Raw genomic sequence first — 27,155 nt, forward strand, 5'->3', positions numbered from 1 at the left:
AGGATCTCCTCGATACATTAACTTGGGAGACTGAGTCCATCTTCTAACCTTCCCCACAGGATACAAGGTCATTTGAAGCTGTCTGAACCTGACCCTATCATGTCTTGCTAATGTCCTCAGCTGTAACCAAGTTACAAGGCCTGTTGCTGTCGATCCAGCCATCCAGAGTTAAGAGTGTTTTACCCCCCAAAGTTCAACCCACCTATTCCTGTGAGCCACCTGGGGATCTCCATCCCCTTCACATCCAGCTCCAGGGAAATATACCTTCAGACACCTCTAGACCCCAATTTATTAACTGACCTAGCTCGTGACTTGAACTGTAACTCCTACCTTTACCTATTACCCCAACATCACTGGGCTCCTCTATTGGGCACAGGGCTCCTCTTCATGCTCATAATCACTATTAAATGTCCTATCTGTCTCCCTCAAATCACTCTATGGAGCCACTTTTAAGCACCAGAGGTTTTGTTGTTCTTTTATTACTGTTCATAGCCCCTTTTCTATTGTCTTAATTCTACTCTGTGTCATCTACCCCTCCTTCCTTCACATTCTGGTATAACTGGTGTCTTCCAGATCATAGCTCCTTAAGCTCCAGACGATGACATTGTCTCTGGGATAGCAACCATTGCCATTGATACCCTCCTTCTATCGTTGGAAACCTCTTGACCTCCAAATGATGTCACAGTCTAGCCTTCAACTTTCTGTGATACCACCCCCCCTCAAAACAAGGCTCAAACCTTTTATGTCACATGGTCCTATGAATCTGTGGTAGAACAACAATGTCAGCCAGGGCTCCCCTGCTGCTCTTTCTCAGCTTCCAAATAGTTCTGGACCAAAGGAGATCTTTTTCCCTTGTCAATGGTTTGACCTTGTTGATCTGCCAGGGCAAATGTAGAAATAAAAAGGCCAAAAGTAAGCCCTCTTCCAATAAAACTAAAAATTCTTTATTTTCATGGTCAGATCCCAACTGCTTAGAGCTTTAGACCCAGTGGACTCTAAGGACTTATAAAAACAATGATAGACTAATTCCCAATGGCCCCTGGTACCTCACCCCAAATGAACAGTCCCAGGAAGGACAGAGTCATAAAATTTACTATCTACCATGATAGTGAGTTGCCAACTTCTTATCTACTCAAATGTGATCCCACACAAATGGCCCATGAGGTATGTCCCGGTCATTTTTCTTACTGGATATTAAAGTACCCCATTCTCTCTCAGGGAGGCAATTCTTTTCCTCTGAGAATTTATCCATTGTGTTTTTGAAACTTTTGAAACTATGTATTAAAACTTTTGTGTTGGATCTGGTCCAGTGGACAAAGCATTTAAGGTACAGCATGGAGATTAGAATTTGGATCCCTAGACCACAGACAAGCCAGGCAGGTGTGGGAAGCCTGTAATTCCAGCACCTGGGAGGCAGAGACAGGGGACCAGAGGAAGCTGGCTGGCCAGACTGGCTAAAGTTGATGATGATTCCTGGGTTCAGTGAGAGATCCTGCCTCAATCAATAACAGAATGATTGTCACCCAATGTCAACTTCAGCTCTCTACATGCATGCACACATGTACATCTGCATGCATGTGCACACACACACACACACACACACACACACACACACACACACACACTTGTATTTCAATTCTTGTCTGATAAGTACTTTTACCCCTATGCTTTGGTCTTGGGGCAAATCATATATTTTGTAAGGCTGTTCATGTTTCAATCAGATAGCTTCAATAGCCTGATAACGCTTCTTATGATATGTCATCTGAAGTACTCCTTTTTGTAGCTATGGGGAATAAGTCTATGCTATTGAAATTGGTATATATGAAGGCACCAATGCAACAGGTTGTTGCGAAGCTGGGATGCGTAGACACACCTGGACTAGGAAGACCCAGTTCTATGGGTATGTCTACAAAAGAGAGCACAAAGAGGTAGACCAAGCCTGGAGCAGGCAACTGGTCTCTGGAAACAGCAGGTGATGACTCCCTGGAGGAAGGCATTCGACACTATCTCATTAGCCAGAGGTTCCATCCCAGAGGCTCATTTCAACACAGTGCTTCCCTGGGGACCCTATGATGTCAGAGCTATGAGGTTTGAAAACTTGTGGAATGGATGACCAAAAGCACACGGCTCACCCAGTGATCGGAGAGCTGGGAAAGGGGACCTGCTGGCTGATTTGTTCCCCAGGCTCTATCACAAGGTGAGCGAGACAGGCCAGCTCAGGTTGCCAATTCTTATTACTTGGGTAAGTCTCCAGACTAGCCGTGGTTTCTTCATCTATAAAACAAGAGGTTTGAGCTATAAATACTTAAGAGCCTTTTCAGCGTTGAACTTCCAAGAACTGGATTTTTTTTTTTTTTGCCAGAATTCTTAATAGTATTCTCATCCCACAACTGCCTTTCCCAGTACAGTTCAATGGTAGAAAATAGAGCTTCCTTTTGCAAAGCCAGGTGGTCCTGCAGGTTGGCATCTACCTGGTTCACTTCTGCCCCAGCATCTCTTACCTGAGCTTCTTTTGATTCCCAAATTGGGCTGGAGAAATCTAGACCATCAGGCTGGAGAAGAAGCTTCTTTCCAATGTCTTTTGTCCTCAGCTCCAGGTGCTGCGATGTCTCCTAAACCTGAACCCCCTCACTGCCCTGCATCTTCCAGCCCACCCTCTTGACACCTTTCTGTAAATCCACTCATTCTTGTCCCTGACCCCATGCCTGGCACAGGTCTGCCAACTGAGGAAGAAGAAAGACAAATGCCTCTCGGTGGCCCTCTTGCACTCTGGTCTTCTTGACTAAAGATGCTTCCTAAATGCCCCAGGGAAGATGTATTCTAGCTGCCATGGTCTCCACATCAGCTGGATCAGGCAGCTTTCCTTAAAGGGCAGCCTTGGCAACAGTTAAGTTGCTTCCTGTTGTCTCTCAGGCGTTACCCCTTCTCACTAGAATTCTAGCTCCAATGTTTGTCTTTAAGCAATTACCTAGGGGTTGTCTCCTTGGGGGGCAATTTGCCTTCCAAGCTCGATGAGTACGCTTAATTCCCCAACAGGCAGGACACAGGCTAGGGACTAGAGCTTGCCATCTGTGTCTCAGTGGAAAATTTTGTCCAGCCTAATACTAAATGTGGTCTTTCTATGGGAAATTTCAGAGCTTCCCCACTAACTCTTGTTGAACACAGTTGCCTGCTAGCTCACCAGGGCCCTCTCAGATTAAGAAGGGCGTAGCTTAACCACTGTGGCCAAAATATACCCTGAGGTCTATATATTAGGGAGGCTGGCTCTTGAAAGTCCCATGAGGCCATGGGTCTGATGGGCTGATGGGGTGGGGTGGGGGCTATAAAAACATGTTTTGTTTGGCTTGAATATGATGGATCATCAACCCACACTGCTGTTCCCAGCATGCACTTAGGGGTGGAAGGCAGCGTCCTCCTCAGGATCAGAACCATACCTCACACTGAGGACATTAGCTCCACCTGAGTAGACAAACTCTGCTGCTGACGTCAAAGGGTCCCTTCCTACACCAGGTGTTTGGGATTCCCAAAGACAGATCTTGATCAAGGAGGATGAAAAGCAAACAGAAAGGGTTGGAGGCACCCAGGCGCCCCCACATTCCAGGGACAGGTTGGGAGCTGGTAGAGAGCAGACCAATTCCATGCTTACATGATGGACTGCTGACCATACCTAAGCCTCCCCCTGTCTTTTCTCCTGCCTGTCCAGTCTCTCAGCTCCATCTTAGACACTCATCCTTCGCACTCTTGCCCTGGCCTCTTTGAAGGGCTCCTGAACTTTCCATAGCAAGCCCAGTCCTGCTTTTCCAGCATCCATCCTAGTTAGTCCAGATACAACATGGAGATGCCGCTAATAAACAATGATAGGCCACCAAGCTGCAAAGAGAAGAGGTCACCCGTGAAGCCATCCAGGAAGGTCACACAGGGTTCATGAGCTACACAGAACCATGGTGTAGCACAGCATCTCTCAGGCACACACGTCATACACATGGTATATGTAGGGTGAGGCAGTCAACTGTCCTAGAAAGCAGAAGGACACAGTGGAATCTTGTGCCTCACAGGTCTCAGCAAACACGGAGCACACTACCAAGGGCACTTGGAGCTCTTTAGACTAGACAATCTCTTTAGGCCTCCAAGGCTTAACCTTAACCCGAAGTCACTTTAGAATGAAGTTTTCCTCAGAACGCTCTGGATTTCTTCAACTCTATGTTTCCATATTTGCAGAAGGAGAGTGAAATTAATACCAGGGCCTAAGTGGTCATCAGGTTCTTCTGCAGAAAGGGCCATAGTCCTTGTGGAGTAAATTCAAGTTCAAACTATCTGTGCTCTAAAGGTGTGTTTCCTTGGCTTCACTGTGTTCCAGCAGTCTCCCCCTCTCCCCCAACACCCCCCCCCCCACTGTAAGAACAGGCTGGGGACTCTGAGTTCTCACTCATAAAGGGTGTGCTCAAGGGGACTCACTGTCCTCCCTTCCACCTTAATCCTTGAAGTTTCAGAATTTCTAGTTCTACTTGAGGCAGAAGGGGTCCCTATGGATTCCTCTGTCTTCTTACAGTGGCTAGATGTAGAAAAGATACAAGCAACGCGCGTGCACACGCACACACACACACACACACACACACACACACACACACACACACAGAGCGGGGGGTGGGGGAGGAGAATGTAGGTTCTTTTAAAGGAGTTTCCAAAGAAGACTGTGTGGGTTTGTTGAGTGGAAATCCTGGACACTGTGAAACTGCCACTCCCACCTGGCTTTGGATGAGAATGACTCCAGTCCCTCACAACCTTTGAGATCTGGGGGAACAAAGGCTCAGAGCCACATAGGAAGCACGCTGGCATGTGGGGGAATACCGATTTGATATAGTATTTCAAATATGATATTTGATATTCAGTTTGCAAAGAGACCAAGTGGTGGTGAGCTCTTAGAGGGCTGGATAGAGTTCAGAGGGAGGAGGTACGGGGAGCGGCAGGTCAAGGCAAAGCTCAAGTGACTGATGCTTGCCCTCCAGTTTGTCCTCTTAAGTAATCAGGGTGAGAATTTTGGTAACCTGACCTGGTCAAACTCTAGAAAAATCTAGAAAGCAATAGTGGTATATTTTGATAAGCTTTGTCTCTATGTTCTGATGTTTCTGCCACATTAGTGATATTTCCTCTTTGTTTTTCAGTACGAACTCAGGGTCACAGAATCATGGATACTGGGAGTTGGATGACAGCCACTTCAGTGGTCACCTGCTCTAGCCCTCTGCCCACTGAACAAAGCACCCTGCAGGTCTCCAGTTGCTTGGGTGGGAAGCTGAGTCTAAGGAGACATCATTGCTCAGGCAAGTTGCCTTGTTACAAAGAGACTCTATTCACTGACTCATCCAGTTGTCTGTTACCTCTGCACTGTGCTTCCGAGTCTCCCACTGCAGACAGCCAAGACTCCATCCACTTTCCTTCCCAAGGGACACATCGCCATTTCCAGCAGGATAAGGATCTTCAGCCCCTCATTCGCCTCACTTGGCCTCATCTTAGCATGCCCTTTTCCATCACAGACAGGTCCAGAAGATGCTGTGTGTGTTTTCATGGCACTCTCCCCCCTCCTCTTGTAATCAAACCTGTTCTCAGAAATGACACCAACCACCTGAGACGCGAGTGACTGACCATGCTTATGCCGTTACTAGGCTGGGGCTGTTTATATTTTAACAGGTTCCAAACCTTAAGCCAAAGGGAGAGCTGGGAATGCTTGGGCAGCAGCTACGGGAAACCTGGGGGACAGGAGGAGAGGCATAGAAAATTTCCTGGAGTTCTTAAAATCATGCCCGAGGCAATTCCTAAACAGAAGACCAACCCAATCAGGTAATTGCCTTGGTATGAAAACTGGTGCTGTGAACTTAAACACACTCAGGCTGTCTGGCCAGCATCCTTGTCTCAGGTGATACGATTCAGCTGGCCAGGCAAATCCCCATAAAATAAATTCCCTGAAGGCAGGGACGGGTCTGATTCTCTCCGGGTTTATTGTCAAGCCCAGGACTAAGTAACATATTAGTAGTTCTGCATTAAAAAGAAAATCTTCTGGGTGAATGAGCAAATATGGTCAGGCCACAGGGCAGAATTCTCAGGCTCTGAGCATTGGCAGATAGTACATTGTCACCAGCGTGAGAGCCCAGCTGGGGTGGAATGGGGCAAATGGGATGAAGCTGGGGTCACATAGATTTCAAAGGCAAGAGGAAATAGACAACAATAGATCACACATGGCGATTTGATTGCAGCCCTACCCCCGAAAGGTTTCATAGAACTTAAACGATGATTTCTGAACCCCCAAGTCCCATGCGTCTGCAGAGTTGCAGGAAAGGACCCAGGGCTGGCAGTTGTAGGGGAAGAAATACCAAAGAGCAAGCAAAAAGACGAATGGTGAAAACTGTGAAAGGCAAGGTAAGCAACCTGGGACAGAGGTCACGGGGGACTGACAGCCGGGTGGAGAAGAGCTCGAGTCAGAGGAAGAAAGGCAGGAAAAGCGACGACCACACCAATGATCAGAGTGAAATCTCCAAGGGGAAGAAGGAAACTTGGGTTTTTATGTTGAAAGGCAGATTGATGAGAAAGGACATGTAGGCTCATGTTCATAAACAAAGTGAACAAGTAGAAAAGAAGGTCATCTCTCACAGGAAAAAGAATCATGTTTCTAATTTGTAATAGAGAAAGGAAATGAAGAAACGACACTTATGGACAGCTGGGGACCCCATGTCCAGACAAAATGCTATTTGCTTGCTGGGGACAAGACTTTGTGGTCATGTGAAGATTTGGAGGACTTAGCACCTATGTTCTTTCAGGTCTTATTTGAAGAGTATCCTCAAGGAGGCATTCTACAGGCATTCACACGGATGAGCACAAAGTTGGCAAGGAGGGATGATGAACAAAAGAGCCAAGAATGATCAGAAGTCAGCGTCTGGGATCAACGGTGAACTCGACCCGACAAGCACAAAACAGAGCCAAGAATGATCAGAAGTCAGCGTTCAGGGATCAATGGTGAACTCGACGGGACAAGCACAAGGCCAAGGCATGAGGTGGGCTTGAGTGTGGATTCTTGCAAAAAGAAGAGGCATGTTATTAAAAATGACAAACAGCCCCAAACACCAGTATTTTAGAAGCGAGCACTGGGGAGGGGGAGAGAGAAGGCCTATACAGGCTTTGGTGTCTCCGACTGGGAGAGGAGCATTGGCGAGGTGGAGCATGTTAGGACTAATCCTTAGGCATTTTGTTTTTAACGTGATGAAGAAATAGACTTTTATCCCACGTGCTGGGAAAAGCTGTCTAGCTGTGAGTGGAAGGGAAAGCTTGAAGGTTCAAGATGCCTTGTTCATACTTCCAGGGCTCCCGTTTTCCATGCTCTGGCCTTTTCATTACTGTGAAAGCCCTCTTCTGTGGAAAGCTCTTTAGACCCAAACACCAACTCTAAACTAGGGGGTCTTCACTTCTTACCACGTGTCCTTTCTTGTTGCTACTCCATGTCTGCCTAGGAGCCGCTCAGCAAAGCCAAGTCTACAACATCTATTGTTTAGATGCATCAGTATCATCTCCCAACCCTCCTCTCAAAAGACTAAATAACATTTTTGTTTTATGCCAACAACATGTAAATCAGACTTCTCACTTCCATTTCCAGCAAGGGCATACCAGATTCCTTTAATCCTGCACCGTGGGTAGTTATAAAGATCTGGGCAGAGGGAACAAATCAGCTTTAGGGGTAGGGAGGACCAGGTGTGTGTGATTTGATACAGGTGCAAGGAGAGGCAAAGCAAGTGTGCCGAGCTGATTGGCCCAGAGTTGAGACCACAGGGATGTAGGCAAGAGCATTTCTGCTTGGAGCTGGGCTAGTCACCATTGGGGGACTTCTCTTCCTCATTGCTTTTCATTGTCAGGAAGTAGATGCGGTTGGCCTCTGGGTAGGTGACTTTGCTGAGCGGAAGCTTGTAGATGCCAGGGTTGTTGCTCGTCAGGAGAAGGAAGGTGAGGGTGGAGAGACAGAAGGCCCAGGTGCCTGGTGGCACACCAACCTGCAAATTGAAACAAGAGACGGAAGACTGTTTCCAGGCTCGTGTGTTGGGCCAGAAACCCGGGGAGAAGGCTATGACAGGAACTGCGGATGGGGAACACTGCCTCCTGCCACATGAAGGCGTTAGTGCTCCTGGATTCAGAGCGTCAGAGGAGCTGGTCAAGGAAGTTGAGGCGTTACTCTCTTTGGGCATATTCAGAATCTTTTAATGCTGGGCCTGAATGGTTCTTCGTCCCAGCCTTTGAGTGCTATCTGTCTGTCCCTGTTCTCCACTATTCTTTCAACATACAAACATAGACACACACACACACACACACACACACACACACACACACACACACACACCTTAGAACTACATGTGAAAAGTTCTTTGGATGAATCATGGATAACCCTTGACACACACACACACACACACACACACACACACACACACACACACACACACGGTAAAGAACCAGATCCTATTACCCCTACACCACTCCCCAGTCTTCTCCTATAAGACCTCAAGTGCCCGGAAGTTCTGATGGGGAGGAAGACCCTAGGCTGGGGTTCAGAGAGCCCAGACTTACCACTGCCATCATATTGGAGAGGGCTGCTCCCATGTATGCACAGAACAGGGCTGCGGAGGAATAAGACCAGCAGAGTCAGCTTCTCAGAGCCTGTCTCCTTCCTTCAGCCACTGCCCAGCAAAACAGGATGCCCCAGACCTGAAACCGACTTTGCTACAGCCTTGGTGTCTAGCATTTACTTGATGCTCTTCTTTACTTTTTAACAATTTCTCCCATGACTATGCCTTCCCTGAGGCCAGACGTTAGAGCTTCCATATCCTTTGATCCTCTCCCAACTCTTGTCCTGGCTTTTCACAGTCAATAGTCCATTCTTATCTTGCCTCCATCAATTTTAATGATGAATTAGCACAGGCACACAATTAATGAAAGACCAGCCAGAGGGGCTTGGTTGTCAGTTTCTTAGAAACCTACCACAGACAAGTGCCAGCAGGTGTGTCTGCCAGGTGAGGGCATAGAACATGCCTCCAATGGCGATACAGGAGAGGACACAGTTGTAGCTCCAAAGACCCAGGTAGATCGTCTCAAAGGGTGTGGCCACAGTCAGTGCTAGGAAAGAAGGTGTGGTATTCCTGGGTAATTTTGGACCACAGAAGAAAGGCCTTCCCATGGCTGCTGCCAGGCCTCAAGGTGTCCTTAGTCCTGTCATTCACCAAATACTTACAGCTCTGCTTATCAAAGGGGCCTCTGTAAATAGCACATGATCAGAGGAAATCAAACAGTGAGGAAGCCCTGGATTCCCACAGTGGTGTGTGTAAGTGTGCCTGTGTGTGTGTGTATGTGTATGGATATGTACATACACGTGTGTGTATATATGTAAGCATGTATATGTTGCGTGTGTGTGTGTGTGTGTGTGTGTGTGTGTGTGTGTGTGTGTGTGTGTGTGTGTGTGATGATACCTGGGATAAGGAACAGCCTAGGAGAGAACATCAGCACCCTCCTTCAGCCCCGGCAGCGGCATTGTCAACAATTTCAATTCTGTTTTAGAGGGTTCAGAAGAAGTAAGTCCAGACGCACATAGATGGATGTAGAGAGGCATGTCAGAGCCTCAGGGGCAGCTGTCAACTGTAGGTAAATCTGGGTAAAGAATTAGTGCCTCTTGTATTATTGCTTTGCAGTTTTGATGAATTTAGAATTATTTCCAACGACAATTCTTTTTGGAAAGTTCTGTCCCCAAAGGTCTTTGCAAAACATTAGAATAATTCAAAAATAGTCCTGTACTCCCAGGGTCCCCTACCCTATTTTCTGACTCTATTGCGGGAAAGAGCATATCCATATATAAATGTGTGTACATACATATACATATGTGTAGGAATATGAAATTACATTTTAGAAATGCCAATCCAATTTTAGGAAAGCTTTCCTTTTAGCTTGCTCAAAACTTCCAAGTGCTGGACCATGTGTACCCCAGCTTGGGCCATCACTGCTCCCCTCCTCCAACTCCCTCAACTGCTGGGCTCTATACTAAGGGCCTTCGCATTCCTCCACATGTTCTGTTACTTCAATCTGCTCTCTTTGGAGGAGGCTCAAGGGAGAGAAAAATAGATTCCCTCCCCGTGACAGTGTCTAAACTCTAGTGAAGACAAGTCTGGAATGGTCGCTGTGTGCTGAGGAGAAAGGAGATGCGGATAATCATCCTAAAGACCACCCTGCAGAGCTGGGGTTCTGTCTTACCTGCTAGCAGCCCCACGATTGACCCTATGGCTGCATGCAAGCAGATGAGTGGCGAGGAGATAAACAGAGCCACCAGGATCATGCCGCCTGTCCAGGGGTTGTCACAGCCGTAGACCTGGCCGACCCCAACAGGGATGGTTTGTAACAGCTGCAAAGTCAACAGAATGCAGTTTACTGGAATGTGGGCAGATAATGCAAAATCCAGGCCTCAGGGCCAAGACCAGGCCAGTGGGTAGTGAAGGGGAACAGAAGGATGGCTGTGCCTTCCAGCGTGAGCGAGAATGGGGGAAGGCATAAGCTGGAACAAATAGTCCTCACTCCACCACCTACCAGGCATCCAGCGTCCAACATGCAGTCAGGTGGAGCCCCTAACACAGTGCTGGACATGAACACTTCTGGGGAACACATGGTTTTTACTTTGAGAGGAGAAACTTGGAGGGGGCCAGAATGCACCTCTTTCCTAGATTGCCAGCGGGATATAAGGCACTCAGGTATTTCCTATAAACTCCTGGAAATCCTAGGAACGTTCTGGAAATATTATAAATATTCTAGGCTGTTCTCATGAATGATTTGATAAATGATTGTCTGTATAGAGCCTCTGAAATTGACTGCTAGTCTAAGGCCTTTCATCAAGACACATTGGCTTGTCCCGTTTGAGGGAACTTGCCCTTGCTTTAAAATTCTTTAGTCCTAGGGTGCTGGAGAGATGGCTCAGTAGTTAAGAGCATTTGTTGTTCTTGCAGAGGACCTGGGTTTGGTTTCCAGCACCCACACAGTGTTCACAGCCATCTCTAATTCCTGTTCCATGGGATCCAACACCCTCTTCTGAACTCCAAAGGCATGCATGTGGTTCATACACATACATACAGGCAAAACACTCACACATATAAAGCAAATATGTCCAAACAATTAAAATAATTCTGTAGTTCTAGTGACAGCTCAAGCTGCTGAAGGTGTGGAGTAAAGGGAACACTCATTCATTGCTGGTGGGAGTGCTAACGTGTACAACCCTACCAAAATCAGTGTGGCAATTCCGCAGGAAGATGGGAATTGTTCTACCTCAAGATCCAGCTATACTACTCTTGGACATATTTCTAAAAGATGCTTCATCCTGCCACAGAGACACTTGCTCACCCATGTTCATTGCTACTCTATTCATAACAGTTAGAAACTGGAAACAACCTAAATGTCCCTCAACAGAGAATGGATAAAGAAAATGTGGTATGTTTACACAATGGAATATTTATTACTCAGCCATTAAAAACTGAAGTGATGAAATTCACAGGTAAATGGGTGGAACTAAAAAAAAAATCATCCTGAGATAAGTATCCCAGACCCAGAAAGACAAATATGGTATGTATTTGCTTATATGTGGATATTAGCTGTTAAGTCAATAACCAAGCTATAGTCCATAGAACCATAGAGGTTAGGTAAAGAGTAAGGGACTAGGTGGGACAGACAGATCTCCATAGGGAAGGGATAGAGAATGTATAGTTATGGATAGATGAGGGGGTGATGGATCAAGTGGGGAGGGGAAAGGGAGAGGGAGACAATAAGGGGAGAGACAGCTAAAATTAAGGGTCAGTAGAGGGGTAGTACGGAAACCTAATATGGTAGAAGCTTCCTAAAATATACACATCCAGACAATATGCAGAGAGTGAGAGACATTGGAACACTGAGCCCTAAAGGGGATGTTTCCATCAACTTCCTCCCCTCACAGCTCAGGGAATCTTGAAGAAGAGGAGGCATAAAGAATATAAGAGCCAGAAGGGTTGGAGGACACCAGGAGAACAAGGCCCTCTAAATCAACATGAGCAAAGCTCATACGAACTCATAGAAACTGAGGCAGCATGCACAGGGCCTGCACAGGACTGCACCAGGTCATATATTATGCACCAGGTGCATATATTATGGCTTCCCCATTAGTGTTTCTACATGATTCCTGAGTGTGTGAATGAATGGGTCTGATTCCTGAGTGTGTGAATGAATGGGTCTGATTCCTGAGTGTGTGAATGAGTGGGTCTGATTCCTGAGTGTGTGAATGAGTGGGTCTCTGATTCTTACGTCTTTTCTTGGGCTCTTTCCTTCTACTGGCTTTGTCCCGTTCGGATGTGTTAGTTTTCGTTTTATCTTATATTTTATTTATTATTATCTCCTAGGAGCCTGTTTTCTAATGAGAGACAGAAAGGGAGTGGATCAGGAGGGGAGGGGAGGTGGGGAGAACTGGGAGGAGTAGGGGAGGGGAGCCCCTATTAAGGATAGTAAGTGAGAAAAAAAATCTATTTTCAATAAAAGGAAAAAAAAGAAAAAAGATTCTGTGGTTCTTTTCTGTATGAAGGCAAGTGACTCTAAGAGACAAGAGCCCTTTGTGGCTGAGCATACAACAGGTGCTTAATAGCTATATACCGATTGCCTAGTGATTCTCAAAGTTTGTGTTGGAACCCTGCGGAGCTTTAAACAGTAAACCCAGCCTGGCTTCTCCACAGGGTATCCTGTGACAAGCCAGTGTGCTTCCCTGGCTGCCAGTGAATGTCACACACAACAGTTGGTTTCTACTGGATTCATAGATCACCCACTGTAGATGTGGGGGGGGCAACTGCTTTGCCCTTCTCAGGACTTTGTTATGGTCAATAGAATTTGATTTTAGAACCCATCTTTTCTGTAGGGAGCAGTGTTTGACTCGCAGAGAACTTACAAATGTTGCAATCTCTCGTTTCCTAATGAGTGGCCTTTAATGACTGGACTTTGTTACAAGGGTATGGAAGGAATGGTGGGGCTAGGGCCAGGGCCCAGTCTTATTTCCAAGGACCCAGAGATGTGGGTTGGAAGTGTCAGCAGATGTCCGCTGACAGGGCAGCACCCGAGGAATGTGGAATGCGGAGTCCAACTTCCACCTTCCTGCCTGGGAACACAGGTTGTAAGTCTAAGCAGTCAGGAAGGAGAGGATGAGGGGACAGTGTCCTTGGACAGAGCCTGAGTTTGGAATGAAGCTCCTCCACCTGCAGGGGTCCATATTTTAGCTTGTGAGGTGCAGACTGCTGCTGTTCCCCGCTGCTCCCCGCCTCTCCCTGCTGCAGCAGGCACCCGAGACAAGAGACAAAGGGCAGTCAGGTGGACAGTGGAAATTTACCGAGCACCTGCCTCTCTCTTGTAATTCTCAGGTACCTACAGGCTGCGTAAACCAAAGAGGAAGCCTGTCCACCCCTCTCTCTCAGAGTAAAAGCAAAATGGAATTGATTTTTCAAGACAGGGAAGACAATTTGCTGGTTGTCAAGAGTAGTAGAGAGGGTGAGTTTGGACTTTGAGGTACCCAGATTTGTGTTCAACCACTTGCTATGTGCAAGCAGGCATCTTTTCTCCGGGACCCATACCACACGGGCCATCACAGCACTGAGGCATCTAGCCTTGCCTGTGGGTTGAGGCCTTAATGATCCTCTCTCTTGGGCTGTGCCATCATGAGCCTGTGGCTGACAGTGTGTGTGTGTGTGTGTGTGTGTGTGTGTGTGTGTGTGTGTGTGTGTGTGTGTGTGTCTGTCTGTCTGTCTGTCTGTCTGTCAATCTGTCTGTCCCCTTTGCCTTTCAGATGGCTGATCATTGACAATGGGTTTAGCTTTTCTTCCCGCTCCTTTTCCTTTTCACTTTGCCTCTGGAGCTGGGCCTTTCTGTAAAGTCAGGGTTTTGAGCGTGGCTGTCCCTGGAATACCCAGGAGTGGTGGAGCTGAACACGAGCTGAAAGCCACACTGAAGCTCAGGTACTCACAGCAGCTGTGGCTGGATGGTGAGGACCCAGAAGTCAAACCTGTTTCTATCGGAGGACTTGGGTTGTTTTCAAACACCGAAAAGACTGTAACAGAGGTAAACCCCAGGTACTCTAGGAAGCAGAGCTGGAAGTGTGGGGTAACTATAAAGGGAGATGGATTTTCAAGGACCATGTAGAGCATGTCTGTAATTAAAGGGACTTGGTGATAGGTGGACTCTTTTAAGAAGGAGTAAGTTTTAGCATTTTATGATTGTCCCAAGCAGAGGGCACATGCCCTGCCTGGGAGTATGGGATGGTGGTTCAAAGTTAGGATTCTGCAATACTGCCTGGACATTAAGTTAGGTGCTAGCTTCAGGTTGACCTTGGACAACTGCCTCTGTGCCTTGGTTTCCTCATTGGGAGGAACGATAGTATACCTACAGGGTGAAATGAGTTGATATAATATGGGCATAGGATAGTGTGATACATAATCAGCTTGCATTTATACAACACTAAAGTATTATACGTGATACAATACTAGCTGGTGGCTACTTCTACGTTTGTTAACCAGGCTAAGATTTTATAATTCTACATACTTTTAGAATCTTATGCTCCTATATCCTTATGTGTATCAATCAGGAGAGTAAATGAGCATGCGCACTTGTAAGTAGGTTATAAGCATAAGCAGTATCCTCAACTCTGGTTCTTCCGGCATCCCAGATGATCTAATTCCTTGTTGGGGGAGGGCCGTTGTTCTGTGCAATGTAAGATATTCAATAGCATTCCTGGATTCTATTCACTAGATACTAGTAGCATTCTATTAATATCATCGTGTGTGTGTGTGTGTGTGTGTGTGTGTGTGTGTGTGTGTGCGCACATGGTAGGCCTGAATGTGGGCATGTGTGTGCCACAGCACATGTGTGAAGGTCAGAGGAAAGCAAGCCCTAGAATTTGCTTATTTTCTCCCAGTGTATGTTCTGAGGGTTGAACTCATGTGAACTTAGGTTCTCAGGCACGTACAGCAGACATTTTCACCCACCAAGCCATGTCGTTGGTCTAGCATCTACTTCTTAATCTCTCTCCCCCTTCTCCCCGTCTCCCCTTCTCCCCGTCTCCCCTCCCTTCCTCCCTTTCTTCCTCTTTTTTTTTTTTTTTTTTTTTTGGTTTTTCGAGACAGGGTTTCTCTGTGTAGCTTTGCGCCTTTCCTGGAACTCACTTGGTAGTCCAGGCTGGCCTCGAACTCACAGAGATCCGCCTGGCTCTGCCTCCCAAGTGCTGGGATTAAAGGCGTGCGCCACCACCGCCCGGCCTCTTCCTCTTTTTAAGACCTGTATTCCAGGCTGGCCTCAAAGTTGATATGTAGGTGAGGATGGCCTCGGCATTTTGCCTCTGTCTTCCAAGGCTTGGATTACAGTCACGTGCCTCTACACTCGGTCTATGTGGTGCTGAGGATTGAACCCAGGGCTTCATAAATGCTGGTCATGCGCTCTACAAACTGAGTCACGTCCTAACCACTGGTCGTGCTCGACAATAAAAAATATTTCCAGACATTGACTAAAGTTCCTGAGGAGTAAAATTACTCTTTGCTTGAGAATCATCATTAAAAAATAAAGAAAGAATCCACCCGGTTTTCTATAGATAATACCTAATTAAGTACTATTTTAAAGTATTTATGTTAGTCTCTTACTGCCTTATCAAATTACCTATCTCATCTAATGCTTTTCATTCAGCTGTAGCTGCCTTGCACTATCAACTTCACACTTGTAGTTCACTGTGGGTTATCTCTTTTCTTGTACAGAATGTAGGTCTCATGACTGGCTTTCTTTCAGGTATATAGTCAGAATGTGAAAGCTTCAGGCATGAGCTAGATGTCCAGTAGAGACTTGTTGAATGTATGGATGTGGCTGCAAGTCTTTCTAGCCTATGCTGAGGTCGTCATCTGGTCTCCTTTTCTTTTCTTTCTTTCTTTTTTTAATTGAGACAGATTCTCATTATGTTGCCCTGACTGGCCTGGAGAGCCCTATGTAGACCAGGCTGGCCTCAAACTCATAGAGACCCATCTGCCTCTGCCTCCTCTGAATGCTGGGATTAAAAGTATGCATTGCCATGACCAGCCCCACCTGGTTTCTACTGAGGGATGGAACCTGGCTAACAGATAAGCTGGTAAGCAAAAGGGTCCATAGTAGAGTCCAGGGTTCTCGGCTCACGGCCACTGGGTAACTTACCAAAGGCATTTCAATCTCTGTCCAGGTGATATTGGGAGTTGTAGACACAGGCTCTATAAGTGTCGTGGGGAAGAAGAGGTTGTAGTGGCCTGTGGCTGCCAGGTACAGGGTTAGGGCAATATTGAAGGGCAGGGTGAAGACCGGCAGATCCCACTTGGCGAAGATGCTACTCAAAGCGCTAGAAATAACTGGGCTGTAGAAAGAAGGGAGGAAGCATTAATCACCCTGATTACCCATCAGCTGACTGTCTTACCTCTGGCTATTGGACCATCTGCCACCCCTGTCCTCGTGCTTCCCTTGGGATTCCAGGGGTCCACTGAGCTAGGACTGGGAAGAAGGTTCTCCGTTTGAGGAAGCAAAGAGAAAACACAATACTTTGAATGGAATACCTTATGAAATGGCTTAAATACGTCTTTGTTTCTTCAACTGAGAAAACCAAACAAAACCTGACCCCTATAAAATGTCATTATTGCCTTTGGCTCACCCGGATGTGTACCAGCTGTTGCCTAGGGCGGTGACAGCATTTTTAGGGTCTGACCTCCTGGATGGATGACTCTAGGACATGTAGGCAATGAGTGGGATTGGACTCTGGGAGCCACTCTGGGGACTGCTAGACAAAACAAAATCTTCAGTTTTCACACTCCGCCTTCTTGGCCTCTGGCCTGTTCCTGGGAAAGAGCATGGATCTTGGACACAGATGGAGCCGAATGCAAATCCAGGCTCATGTACTGTAGCGGCTATGTGAGCAATGCTAAGAAATGAATTTCTCCCAGGTTCAGCTTTCCCTGGAAGGGATTAGCCACTCCTGATACCTTGCACATCTCTCACACTCAGAGGCAGCTAGAAAAGACAGAAAGCTCCGTGACCTGGTTGCATGGCCTGTCTTTAATTAGTGGCCACGGTTCTCACATGGGCATTCAGGTCTGCCTGAATTAACTCTAGCACACTGAGAGCTGGTTCATGTTTGCTTTTCTCTTTGAATTCTTACTGTCTGCATCCCTTTCTGTCTGGGTCAACCACAAGGTTTTATTTACTTCATAAAAAAGTGATGAGATGAGAAATGTTTCATTTTCTAGGCCATAAAAACCCACACCCAGCTAGCTTTGTTCCCACACTGCCTTTCGGCCTCCCACATTGGATGCAAGTGTCCTGCTCCTTTATCAGATTAGCTCTTCCCCCTGTTCTGTGGTTTGGAGTCTTCTCAAAGGCTTTGCTCTTGTGATATTCTCTGTGACACAGATCCCCTTTTCCTCCAGACCGTTCTTGTCAGGCCATGGTAGGCACGCTTTAGTGGTGTCTGCTTTCTGTCTCCATTTACCTTGGCACTCGCTCCTTCCCATGTCTGCTGTCTCCCAGTCGTGCTCTGCAGAAAGGGCTGGCGCTCCGTTATCCCACCCACCCTGCTCCTGTCGTTCCCAAGCTCCACATAGTCAGGTATGTGTTCTCAGTTACAGCCCAGAAATGGCTCTTGTCAAGTTCACCAAATGACATCTCACTTGGCGAGTTCACAATCACTCCCTTCCTCTTAATTTGAAGTTGGAATCTGACATTGTTTGGAAATACTTTCTGTGTGGGCTACCACGACATTGAGCTTTCTTAGATCACACCCTACTTACTCCTTCTCAAGTTCCCTTCCATGACACTCCCTCCTCTCTGCCAGACATCTAATTGGAAGATTCCTCGGTTCTGACTTGGATCCTTTCTCTCTTCCCTCTTCTCCTTTGGACGATAGTCTTTAATCCCCCAGATAAAACACCTATGTGCTTCTGCCTTTCAAATTTGACGCTGTCATTAGCTTCTAGATTTGTGTGTCCAGGGGAGTGTCTCAACGCCTCTGCTTAGAAGTCTAACACACACTGTGTCTAGAAAGAAGTTTTGTTTGCTTCTGTCTCCTGGTTGTGCTCTTAGACACCTCCAGAACCCAGATACTCAAGCAAACTACAATAGTGTATTGAATATTCTCCTCCTGATTTATTTTTTATTGCTCCTCTTTAGAAAGTCTTGTGGCCTTCGTTTTCCTTAAATAATCTGGAAACTCAGTCTCTTCTGGTGACATTCATACATCTCACTCCAGTTCAAGCACTCCTGTCTCTGTGGATCTTTTTAGTAAATTTTTATTATGATTATGCAACCCCTCTTGCTCCATCTAAATCCATGTCCCATTTTGTAGGCAGCGAAGCTTATTTAGTTTGGGGTTTACATCATTGCTCTAATTCAGACCTTGTAACTGTGTTCCATTTTTACCACAGATGTAATAAAAACCAGAATATTTATTGGATACATATTGTGCTAGGGACCCACTTCATCTACTCCACTTTCACCTCCTGCCCCATCTCTATCACTCTTAGGGCCTCAAGCTCTCTAGTCTTGCCTCTATTTCTTGGACACATTCTCTATTTGGAGTCTCTTTTCTGAGGCATCCTTCACCCAGACCTTTGGTTGGTACATGTCTTCCTGTCATTTAAGTGGTAACTCAAACTTCCCATCTGCAATGTATCTTTCTCTGACCATCTCACTTTTCTCAAAGCACTAAACACATGGTGAAGGAACTTTTAGTTACTAGTTTATAAGTTTACCTCTTACAAACTAGTCAATAAAGAAAAAACACAAACCCAAGAGAGTAGAGGTTCCTCCTTATTCACACTTATCAATAGTCCCTGTGCTCAGTGAATAGTCTTACGTATTCAGATTTTTTTTTTTATAGTGAATGAGTCTTGAAAATAGTATTATGATACCCAGGCTAAAAGAACTGAATTTCAAGGGCTACGTTGACGAAGGCACCAGAGGAGAAGTTAGTTCAGAATTCCACCCAGAGCAGGAATCAGTGTTTTCTGCCTTTTAATTTGGGAAATGGGGGCTGAGGGCACTGAAGTCTAAGCTACCACCCAGTGCCATATGGCAGAAGGGCTGTGTTGAGGGGTTGAATCCATGTAGTTATAAAACAAACGCATGCAAATGAGGATGAGTTCTGCTCCTCACTGGGGGACATGTGGGGAGCATTAAGAAATCCCCCCCAGAAATGACCATTTTATCTTCTGTCCCAATGCATCAAGGAAGATAGAAACCCCAAGAAGAAAAAAAAAATAAATTGCCCAGAATGCCTAATGCAGTAATTTATTTGCAAGCACCGCTAAAAAGCAATGAAACAGTACTTAAGCTAAATTGAACTAACTGGTTTTAGTAACTCCAGACTTTGAAACCTAAGAAAGACATTTACTTCTTGGAGATGTTAAAAATAAATCACTATGTCTGATTTATTGCTGAGAACAGGAATAAATCACCATGTCTGAGAGGAGTTGAGAGCAGGGTGGTATAGATGTGTGATGTGACAAGTTGGAGACACAGGTTCATATAACAGCAGGTATACTATTGGGCCATTTGGACACTTTACTGACCCTCTTCAAATTCAAATGAAATTAAGATCATATGTGTGAATGGCTAAGCACACTCTGTGTTCAGTGACTATTTGTTCCTAACTCTCTTCCCTCTTGAGGAAGCTCTCAACTGTATGCTCCCATTAAAAGACTTTGTGCTTTGCATACAGACCTCCTATTCCAAGAAAGCCCTCTGATTCTATCACAAGTGTGTTTTCAGATTTGAAGGCTTACATAGGCCACACAGTCTATGATTCTCATGTAGCCTGGAGTTTAATAATGCAGATTCCAGATTCAGAAAGCCAGCCTCAAAATCTCTGACTGTATGACCTGGAATGAATTACTTACTTTCTCTATGCCTCGATCATCTCTTCTGTAAGTTGGGAACAAATATAAGCCCACCTTGTTTAGCACTGTGTACTTACAAACTAGTCAATAAATGTCAGCCTTTATTATTTAGGAAGGAAGATTAACAATGCAATAAAACATGTGGTCTTTTACTGCTCTACAGGGTCTCTGGGAATCCATATCTCCACTTAACCCCATTGTATTGCTTCTGAAGTCATGAATTTATGGATTCTCATGGTGTCTCGCTAGACAAAATCATCTGTTTATGGAGACATGGGGCTACATAAGTGTGCACATCCTATCCCTACCCAATGAGCGTCTCTGTGAACAGAAACAGGGAGGTATCTCACCAGGCCATGGAGGTGAAGGTCACAGGAAACAGAAGCCACCAGTAGTAGTCTAACTTCTCCGAGAACACGGCCATCAGCAATCCCACCAGCATCCCGTTGTAGCCGTGGAGTCCAGAGGCGATGGCTGCCCTGGGTTGGATGGAAGTTATTTTGCATTAGCCTTTGGTGGTGTGTGTTGAGCTTTCACCTTGGAACCCCAGGATCTGTGTAAGTGTAACTTAGACAATTCCTTTAATAATAGATGAAAAATGAGACTCACAGGTAAGACAGTGGACTAGACGTGTGTATGGCCCAGTGAAGGAGAAGTGTCAGGGTAAGTAGGAAATAAAACATATCCAAAGAAAAAGAGAGGAAATGCTTCAGAAATAAAAAAAAGTGTCAAGATGGCTGAGGTTAAGTTGTAGTTCTTGCTGACAATGACTTCTGTGGTGGGACAGGGTCAGTGGTAGAGAGGCATTTCCCTGGCTCAGGGGCTGAACTGGATGCCCTCTTTAGAGGAAACCTATTGTTTACAACAGAGTTACCTGGTTGGGGGGCGGGTGAGTGTCTATAAACAGAAGGAATCGCAAGTCAGAAAGTAGAAGGGAATCTGTCCTAGCCCCAGCCCTAAGAGATAGTTGTGTCGGGGAGGAGGTTGACACGGACATACCAAAAGGATAGTCAGCTGGACCCTCCCCAAAGGCAGCGATGTGTTTAGGGGAAGGGGGCCCACCCACCATGGTGTCTGGGAGCAGACCTCATTGACCGAGAATAATGCTGGACTTTGAGTTTCAGGTTGTGGGCTGTGTGGCTTGCTGCCGCACATTCTCATGTCCCAGCACACTCTTTGCATTCCATAGTCTTACTCTCTAGCAAGATGACGGCTGCTTAGCAGGTTTTGAAAGTAAAAAGGTAGGTCTGCTTCTACAGATACCAAGGCTGCAGTTGCTTCCTTTACTTTCAACATACAAGGGAGTCACCCTCCACCTAGAGAATTAGCTTCCCTGGGAATTATGAATTGGGGACTCTCAAAGCATGAATAAAAGCTTGTGTAATCCACAGACTACATGCCTCATTTTGGCTAGTAGAGGTACAGAAACAAGGGAAACTTCTAAGATGAAGACGGGCCCAGCAGACGTTAGACAATATTTGGACCACACAGGCTCAGCACCGGTATAAATCACAGTAAATGAAAGAGGGTTGAAACTCAACTGACTCTTCTACCCCTGCATATACACAGCAGTCTCTCATTGTCAAGGACGTAGAAGAAAGTCACCCCAACACCTCATTTTTTTCATTGATTTTCTCTTTTTTCACCTCCTCCATGTCACCCCCTTTTCTATACTTTGCATAATAGTTTTTACTTTATCATCTTTAAAAAATTATATTTTTTTAATTTCCAAAGGAATATACCTCATTATATAACAGATACTGATTAAACATTATTCTTATCAGCCTATGGAAATTTCTAAGTTATACAGCTGCTTTGCAAATGAGTGTGGCGGTTTTTCAGAAAACTGGGAATCAATCAACCACAAGACCCAGCTATAGCACTCTTGGGCATATACCCAAAGGATGCTCAATCATACCACAAGGACACTTGCTTAACTATATTCATAGAAGCTTTATTTGTAATAGCCAGAACCTGGAAACAACCTACATGTACCTCAGCTGAGGAATGGATAAAGAAAATGTGGTACATTTACACAATGGAGTATTACTCAGCTGTTAAAAACAAGGACACCAGGAAATTTTAAAGCAAATGGATAGGACTAGAAAAAAAAATCATCCTGTATGAGGTAGCCCAGACTGAGAAAGACAAACATAGTATGTATTCACTCATAAGTGGATATTAGATGTAAAATAAAGTATAACTATGCTACAATCTACAGACCCAGAGAGACTAGGTAACAAGGATGTTTCATGGTGGGACATCTGGATCTCCCTGGGAAGTGGAAATAGAAGAGATTTCATGAGTGGACTGTGGGTGGGTGGGGGTGGGAATAGGCACAATCAGGTTGGATGGGGGGTGGAGGGAGAAAATACTGAAAGAGACTACTGGAAAGGGGGAGCATTTTGGGGTTGGGTAAAAACCTGGTACAAGGGAATCTCCCAGGAATCTACAAGGATGACCCCAGCTAAGACTCCTAGCAATAGTGGATATGGATACGTAGCCTGAACTGGCCATCTCCTGTGACCAGGCAAGACTTCCAGTGGAGGAAATGGGAAACCAACTCAGCCACATAACCTTTGACCTACAGTGTGTCCTGCTTATGGGATGTGTTGGGGTAAGGGTGTCCTAGAGATTGAGAGAGTGGCCACCCAAGGACCAGTGTAGCCTAAAACCCATGCCAGGAGAGTAAGTCCGCCCCTGACACTGCCTGGGGCACCAGGACCCACAGGCTGGATGACCCAGAGACCTAGGACAGAACCAAATATGACTGGGGGAAAAATGTCAATTAATGATGCTTAACGATATTCTGCTATACACATAGATTGATGCCTAGCCAAATTATTATCAGAAAGTCTTCACCCAGCAACTAATGGAAACAGATGCAGACCCACAGCCAAACATTAGGCAGGGCTTGGAGAATCCTACAGAAGAGAGAGAAAAAGGATTGTAGGAGCCAGAGGGGTCAAGGATACCATAAAAAAACTCACAGAATCAACTAACCTGGGCTCATAGAAGCTCATAGAGACTGAACCAACAATCTGGGATTCATGCATGGGACTTATCTAGGCACTCTGCATATATGTTACAGTTGTGTAGCTTGGTCCTCTTGTGGGACTCCTAATAGTGGGAACAGGGGTTGTCTCTGACTCTTTTACTGTGTTTTGGGACCCTACTCCTCATACTGGGTCTCCTTGCCCAGCCTTAATACATGGGGAGGTGCTTAGTCTTGTTGCAACTTGATATGCCATGTTTCGTTGATACTTGTGGGAGACCTGCCCTTTCCTGAACAGAAACTGAGGAGTGGATTGGGAGGTGGGAATAGAGGGGGTTGTGGAGAGGGACTGGGAGAATAGGAGGGAGAGGAAACTGTGCCTGGGATATAAAATAAATTAATTAAAAAAGAATATCAAAGAATTGAAATAATTTCTTGCATCTTAGCAGATCACAGTAGAATAAAATAAACCAGTAAAAAGAAGTCACAGAAATGATGCACTGGGGGCTAGAGAGATGACTCAGTGGCGAAGAGCACACATTCTTCTTCATAGGACCCGAGTTTGATTCCAAGCACCCACATTGGGTAGCTCACAACCACATGTAACTTCAGCTCTGTGGGATCCAATATCTCAGGTCTCTGCAGGCACTTGGACTCATGTGCACACACACACACACACACACACACACACACACACACACACACACACAGAAATAAAACAAATCTTTAAAAAAAGAAATTACACAAAAACTTGGAGATTGAAGTATAAATTCTGGAATGATCAATAGGTCACTGAAGACACTAGGGAGGAATTAAAAAATCCTAGAATCAAATGAGAATGAAGGAGGAACTTACCAGAACTCCTGTAGTACTGCTAAGGTGGTCTAAGAGGAAAGTTTATGCCTATGAGTGCTCATATTAAAAATCAGAGCTCTCCCGAGTAAGCAACCCATGATGTACCCCAGGGACCTAGATAAACAAGCGCAGGCCAAACCTCAGACCAGTAGAAGGCAAGAACTACTAAAGACCAGTCCAGAGACCAGTGAAATGGGGACTAAAAGCAAAAACCTAGACTCAACCAAAGGGTTTGTCCTTTGGTAAAACAAGATTGATAAGCTCCTAGCTAATCTAACCAAAAAGGGAGAAAAAAAGAAAAAGACCCTGGAAAATCTGGAAGAAATGGATACATTCCGATATACACGACTCCCTAAAATTAAATCATATACACGACTCCCTAAAATTAAATCAAGAGGACATAAAAACTGACACAGATCCATAACAAGAGTTGAGATTGGGACAGTAATAGTCTCCTAACAAAAGTCCAGACCTGGGTGGATTGAGGACTTTCTGAATAGAACTCCATTTGCTTAGGAATTAGCATAAACAATGGGATTCCTGTGCATTTCTGTGTCTCTAAGCTTTTCTTGTATGTTTTCTCTGGCTCTTTTTTCTTGTTTGGTCATTTGTCCTATTCCAGTTGTTTGCTTGTTCTTTAACGTATCATATTATTATTATTGTATTATTATTATTATTGTTCCTTAGATGCCTGTGGATCTGGGTGGGAGGGGACGAGGGGAGGAACTGGGAAGACTAAGGGGAGGGAAACTCTAATCAGAATATGTTGTACGGAAAATACAATCTATTTTCAGTAGATTTAGAAAAAGTATTGACAAACAGGCCTCATGATTGTAAAAGCTTCTGTTTAGCATAAGAAACAGCCAGTCTAGTGAAGAGGAAGCCCACAGAGTGAAGAAAACCTTTGCCAGTTCTCTATCTGATAGAGGATTATATCTAGACTATACAAAGAACCAAAGCCACAAAGCATCAGGAAAACATTCCAATGAAAGGGAGCTTTAAATCTGAACAGGGAGTTCTCCAAAGAAGACATGCAAAAGACTAAGAAATATGTTTAAAAAGTGTTAGACACTCTTATCCATCAGGGACTTGCAAATTAAAACTGATTTGAGATTTCATCTTGCCCCAGTGAGAAGAGCTAAGCTAAAGAAAACAAGTGACAACAGATGCTGGTGAGGATGTGGGGAAAGGGAAACCCTTAGTCACTGTTGGTAGGTGTCACAATGGCATAGACGTTATGCAAATTGTTATGAAGATTCCTTAAAAAGCTGGAAATAGATCTACCATATAACCCAGCTATGCCATTTCTGGGAATATGCGCAAAAGACTGTGTTCTAATTTAGAGATACTTGCTCATCCACACTCATTGCTACTCTATTCACAATTGCTAGGAAGTAGAAACAGCTTAGATGTCCATCAAGTGGTCAATGGATGAAACAAAAATGTGGTGCATTTATATAATGGCATATTATTCAGCTGTTAAGGAAAATGAAATTCGCAAGTAAATGATGGAACTGGGAAAGGTTATACTGAGTAAGGTAACAGACATAGAAGATTTATTACTGAATTATCTATAAAGTAAAAAGAGCTAACACCAATGCTCTTCAAAATGTTTCCTAAAGTAGCAAGGGAAAGAACATTACCAAACTCATTCTATGAAGCCAGAATTGCCCTTATACCAAAACTCAATAATGTAACAAGAATAACTTCTACCCTGATGAACATGCATATGAAAACTACCAATTCAGTACTTGCAAAATGAATTCAAAATATATTGAGAAGAGCATACACTATGACTAATTTGGTTTCACCGCAACTATGCAAGGATAGTTCAAAATATGTAAATCAACAAAGGTAATATAATATACAGATTTAAGGTTAGAAATCACATTACAATTTTAATAGCTGAAGGAGAGGCCTTTGACAAAAATCCAATATCTCTCTTCATGTAAAAACTTTTGTAGAATCTAGGAATAGAAAAACAAACTTCAATACAATAAGGACTACTTACATCAAAACTATGGTCACATTATACAAAATAAGAAAAACTGAAAACATTCCTTAAAAATAAGGAATGAGTGAGATATTGTCTACTCTCTTCAATTTTATTCAATTTGATGCTCTAATTCTTAGCTAGAAAAATAATATAAGAAATATAAAACATACAGATAGAAAGGGGAAAAGTAAATAATCTCTATTTGAGGATGATATAATCCTATACTTAAGATATAACCCTACAGATTATACTAAGAAACTCTTGGATCTGATAAACACTTTCAGCAAAGTTGCAGGATCCAAAACCAATAGGCAAAATTCAATAGGTTTTCTACACACAAATGACAAAGTTTTGAAGAAAGAAACTGTGGGAAAATCCCATTCATAAAAACTTAAAAACTACCTAGTAAGGAAACTAACCAAGGAGGTAGTAACTTCTATAAAACATCATCATCATCATCATCATCATCATCATCATCATCATCATCAACAACAACACCAAGAACAGCTTTGAAACACTGGAGAAAGAAACTGAAGAAGAAAATAGAAGATGGAAAATTCTCCCATGCTTATGCGTTAACAGAATCAATACTGTGAAATGAATACATTACTGAAAGAAACCTCCAGACTCAAAGCAATTCCCACCAAAATTCTGATGACACTCTCCACAGAAATAGAGAAACAACTCCAGATGGGATCATAAAAGACTGAGAATGGCCAAAGAAATGCAAAGCAGAAAGAGCGACGCTGGAGGCATCCCAGCACATCTCTACACCACAGAGGTACAGCACCAACCAGCGTGGTGCTGGCAAAAATATGAGCACACAGATTAGTGGGACAAAGGATTTAGGAATAAACCTGCCCAGTTATAAAAGTGCTTAAAACGTTCATTTGGAAGGAACATAGCTTCTTTAACAAATGGTGTGTGACGAGTGGGTTTCCACATGTAGAATGAATGTGGAAGATATGTAGATCCACATATCTCACCCCAAACAAAAATCAGCTCCAAATGGATCAAGTGTCTTGACAATAAGACCTGCAACTTTAAAACCATTGGAGGAAAACATAGGTAAAGTACCCTGAAATACATGCATAGGTATGTATTGGCATGTATTCTCTGAGAAGGACCCCAATAGAACATGAACAAACCCAATAACTGACAAATAGGATTTTGTGAAATTAAAAAAACTTATTTTGCAGAGCAAAGGAAACAATCACAAGGGTGAAAGGACAGTCTACAAACTGGAAAATTGTCTTTCCCAACTGTGCATCAGACAGAGGGGTGCTAGCTAGGATGTATAAGTACCAACAATTTAAACACCCTGTACCTAGTAGTCTGGGTGCTCCTAAAAAGC

At 44.5% G+C, this 27,155-nt stretch overlaps 1 protein-coding gene across 1 annotated transcript in view; it reads right to left on the minus strand.

The window, feature by feature from the left end:
* Nucleotides 1-27,155, minus strand: part of Slc14a2 (solute carrier family 14 member 2) — a 358,539-nt gene that overhangs the window by 28,739 nt on the left and 302,645 nt on the right. The window contains exons 7-12 of the mRNA XM_052742634.1: nt 20,306-20,434; nt 16,234-16,426; nt 10,270-10,417; nt 9,010-9,144; nt 8,599-8,648; nt 7,856-8,030 (exon numbers count right to left, since the gene is read on the minus strand). Of these exons, the coding sequence (XP_052598594.1) occupies nt 7,856-8,030; nt 8,599-8,648; nt 9,010-9,144; nt 10,270-10,417; nt 16,234-16,426; nt 20,306-20,434 (830 nt within the window). The remainder of the gene's footprint in view (nt 1-7,855; nt 8,031-8,598; nt 8,649-9,009; nt 9,145-10,269; nt 10,418-16,233; nt 16,427-20,305; nt 20,435-27,155) is intronic.

The sequence above is a fragment of the Peromyscus californicus genome, unplaced genomic scaffold (genome assembly GCF_007827085.1).
Source record: "Peromyscus californicus insignis strain IS unplaced genomic scaffold, ASM782708v3 Scaffold_17__1_contigs__length_78620276, whole genome shotgun sequence".
Classification (NCBI taxonomy): domain Eukaryota; kingdom Metazoa; phylum Chordata; class Mammalia; order Rodentia; family Cricetidae; genus Peromyscus; species Peromyscus californicus.